This window comes from Myotis lucifugus, unplaced genomic scaffold, assembly GCF_000147115.1.
Source record: "Myotis lucifugus unplaced genomic scaffold, Myoluc2.0 scaffold_108, whole genome shotgun sequence".
Lineage (NCBI taxonomy): Eukaryota > Metazoa > Chordata > Mammalia > Chiroptera > Vespertilionidae > Myotis > Myotis lucifugus.
In genome coordinates, this window is record NW_005871156.1 from 1728602 (window position 1) to 1731822 (window position 3221).

Consider the following 3221-nt stretch of genomic DNA (forward strand, 5'->3'; position numbering starts at 1 on the left):
AGAAAACAAATAGTAAAAGACAAAATTAAACTCAAATATATCAGGAATCAGTAATTGTATTAAATGTAACTAAGCATTACATTTAAAAGGAGAGACTATCAGACTGGATAAAAAATAAGACCATGGAACCAATTATACACTATTTGTAAGAGGCATGCTTTAAATATAAGGACAGAGGTTGAAAGTAAAAGGATAAAAAGTATCTCACAAACACTAACATAAGCTTGAGCAGCTCTATCATATCATGCAAAGTAAGAGTTCTACTTCTGGTAATGACAGAAGAAACCTATTAAAAATTATAGTCTTAAGGCAATAGATAATACCAAAAGCAGGCAGAAACCAGAGGGGTGTCACATGGAAAAAGGGAACATCTGAGTGAGTTTCCCATTTCTATGGCTTTTCTATTAAAGACAGACCACAGTTCATGAAGAAAAACTGACAGAATTAAGGGAAGAAATATTACTATCTCATTTCTAATATCCGAAAGAAAAAATTTAATATATCACTTATAAGTATGTATGATATTTGCTATAAGTTTTTTGTAGATATTCTTTATAATATTAAAAATGTTTCCTTCTATTCCTACTTTGAAATATTATCTTAAGTAAATTTTGTCAGCTTTTATAATTATCTATTAAAATTATATAATTTTCTACTTATTCTGATATGTGGAAAATTAACATTATTTTTTAATATTAAAACATGCATTCCTTGACCAAACCCAATTTGGTCATGTTATAGTTTCCCTTTTTTTTTTTTTTTTAATTGCTTGATTCACTTAACCAACCTTTTTTTGTTCTTTTAGGAATATTTGCATCTAAATTCTAAAGTTATTTTTCCTGTAATTTTTCATTTTGTATTTTTCTTGCTAGGTTTTAGTATTAAGATTATTTTGGTCTTGCCCAGCTGGCATGGCTCAGTGGTTGAGCATCAACCTATGAACTAGGAGGTCACAGTTCAATTCCCAGTCAGGGTACATGCCTGGGTTGTGGGCTCCATCTCCAGTGTGGGGCATGCAGGAGGCAGCCAATTAATGATTCTCTCTCATCATTGATGTTTCTATCTCTCTGTTCCTCTCCCTTCCTCTCTGAAATCAATAAAAATATTTTTTAAAGATAATATTGGCATCATAAAATGAGTTGGAGAATATAACCTTTTTTACTTTTTTTGGAATACTCTGTATAAACATTGAGTGTTTCTTCTTTAAATGTTTGGTAGAATTAACACCAAACAGCCTTTCCTTAGTGGAAGGCTTTTAATTATGTATTCAATTTCTCTAATATTATGGGATTATTCCATTTTTTCTTGAATATGTTTCTAAAAGACATATTTTCTAGGAATTTGTTCACTTCTCCTAAATTTTCAAGTTTATTGACACAGCTGATGAAAATATCTAATGACGTTCTATTGGAATGGAACACTTATTTTTCAAATGATAAGGCTTTTTCCTTTCTAGCTTCAGAAGCTTATTCTGCCTTCTTAATAAAAACCACAATTACAAAACTGGCAACGACTTCAAAAAGTCCACTAGGTTTAGTAACCTGTATTCCAAAATTACCAGAAAAATGGCTGTCTGGAATTAACACTCTCTAAGATTAAGAATGAATTTTGAGGGAATTTCTTCCTATGAGGGAATCGTTACTTCTTTCTTTGGTAGTGTGATCTATTTAAACTTCATTCATTAAGCAAGGTTGCAGATACAAGGATAAAAGAGTCCTTGCTGTCAAGAAAGCTCCTGTCTGGAGGAGGAGGCATTCTGGTAAAGAAACAAATGATCTCTTGAGATAAATTCTACTCTGCATGATACACACGGGCACACGATGCTACAGAAGGAGAGAGGTAGCTTTCCTTTCCTTACAGGATCCAGTTTCATGTGTTGGCAGGAATGGTGGAGTTGGAGGCAGCGATATCATCCTGAATTGATTTGTGTCACACTAAGGAGCCTGGATAAGAGTGTATGATGGGATAGCATCGACCCCTTTTAAATTACATGATTTGCATTTTAGAAAGTTAGAAATGAGAAAAATTTCAGATATTGATAAGGTTAACAACTTCAACACTTTAGAATTATCTAAAGGAAATATTGTAATCCTACTTATTAGCAGAATGAAAACCTTTCTATGGGAGTTTAAAAACTAAAAGTTAAAGGCTTGAGATGAGAAACTGCAGGCATAAATGAATAAATAACAGAAATTAAGAAGAACAGGAAGCACAACAAAACCTTGTAGGTTTCCATACCTATAACAAGATTCTCCATAAGGGCATTCAGGCCGGTCATCAGCTAGATCTTGGCACATGACTTGTATGCCTCCATAATCACTATCACCAGGGTGACTGAAATGTTGGAAATGGACAGGATTCTTCCTATAAGGGTTACAAATATGCAGTGAGAAAAAATAACTAATAGAATATGTGAAATTTCTAGATATACTAAAAAATAATTAATAGGATATGGCAGGAAGCGAAGCAACACACATCTGATTATTCCAGAATGTGAACTAACATTGTTAAAAATAAAACTCATCATGTATTATACACAGAACTCTCCATGGTAACAAAATTAATTTCTAGTGAAATATGGTAAGCCATGTATGTCAATGGACATTACTTTACAGATAAAAGTATAAGTGTTTGAGGACTTTTAGTGAGCACACTTAGGCACTCTTTGCTAAGGTAAAAGACAGACCATTACCAATATTCTAGAAGTCTCCACAGGTCTCCTTCCAATCATTAAACCTATTTTCCTATCCAAAAGTAGACACTATCCTATCATAGAAAATAGTGTATCTCAAATTTTTTGGTTGCAAGAAAAATTTACTAAAACTCCAGTGAGCTTTTGCTTATGTGGTTATTTAACCTTTTAGAAATAAGAAAATAAGAAATGTAAAAGGTATATTTAAAAATAATTAACCTTTTATATATTACTAGAGGCCCGATACACAAAATTCATGCAAGAGTAGGCCTTCCTTCCCCCGGCTGCTGGCACCGGGTTCCCTCTGGCACCTAGGACCTGGGCTTCCCTCACAGCTCTGGCTTCGTCTGGAAGGTCGTCCAGTCTAATTATCATATTATGCTTTTACTATTATAGATAATAAATAACATGTCTTAATGTAAATAACTATATCTTCCCCCCAAAATTCATAGAGACACTGTTTCAAACTTTGAAAATGTATTTAATGTCTGGCTCAATCTTAATAGAGGGCATCTAGATTCTCAGATCT

General features: G+C 33.1%; 1 protein-coding gene across 4 annotated transcripts in view; it reads right to left on the reverse strand.

Moving 5' to 3' along the window:
• The window catches only part of APLF (aprataxin and PNKP like factor), a 60051-nt gene that overhangs the window by 10386 nt on the left and 46444 nt on the right, over positions 1-3221 (reverse strand). For all 4 annotated transcript variants that reach the window (XM_014459393.2, XM_023757446.1, XM_006092984.3 and 1 more), the window contains one exon: positions 2239-2364. In XM_014459393.2, the coding sequence (XP_014314879.2) occupies positions 2239-2364 (126 nt within the window). The remainder of the gene's footprint in view (positions 1-2238; positions 2365-3221) is intronic.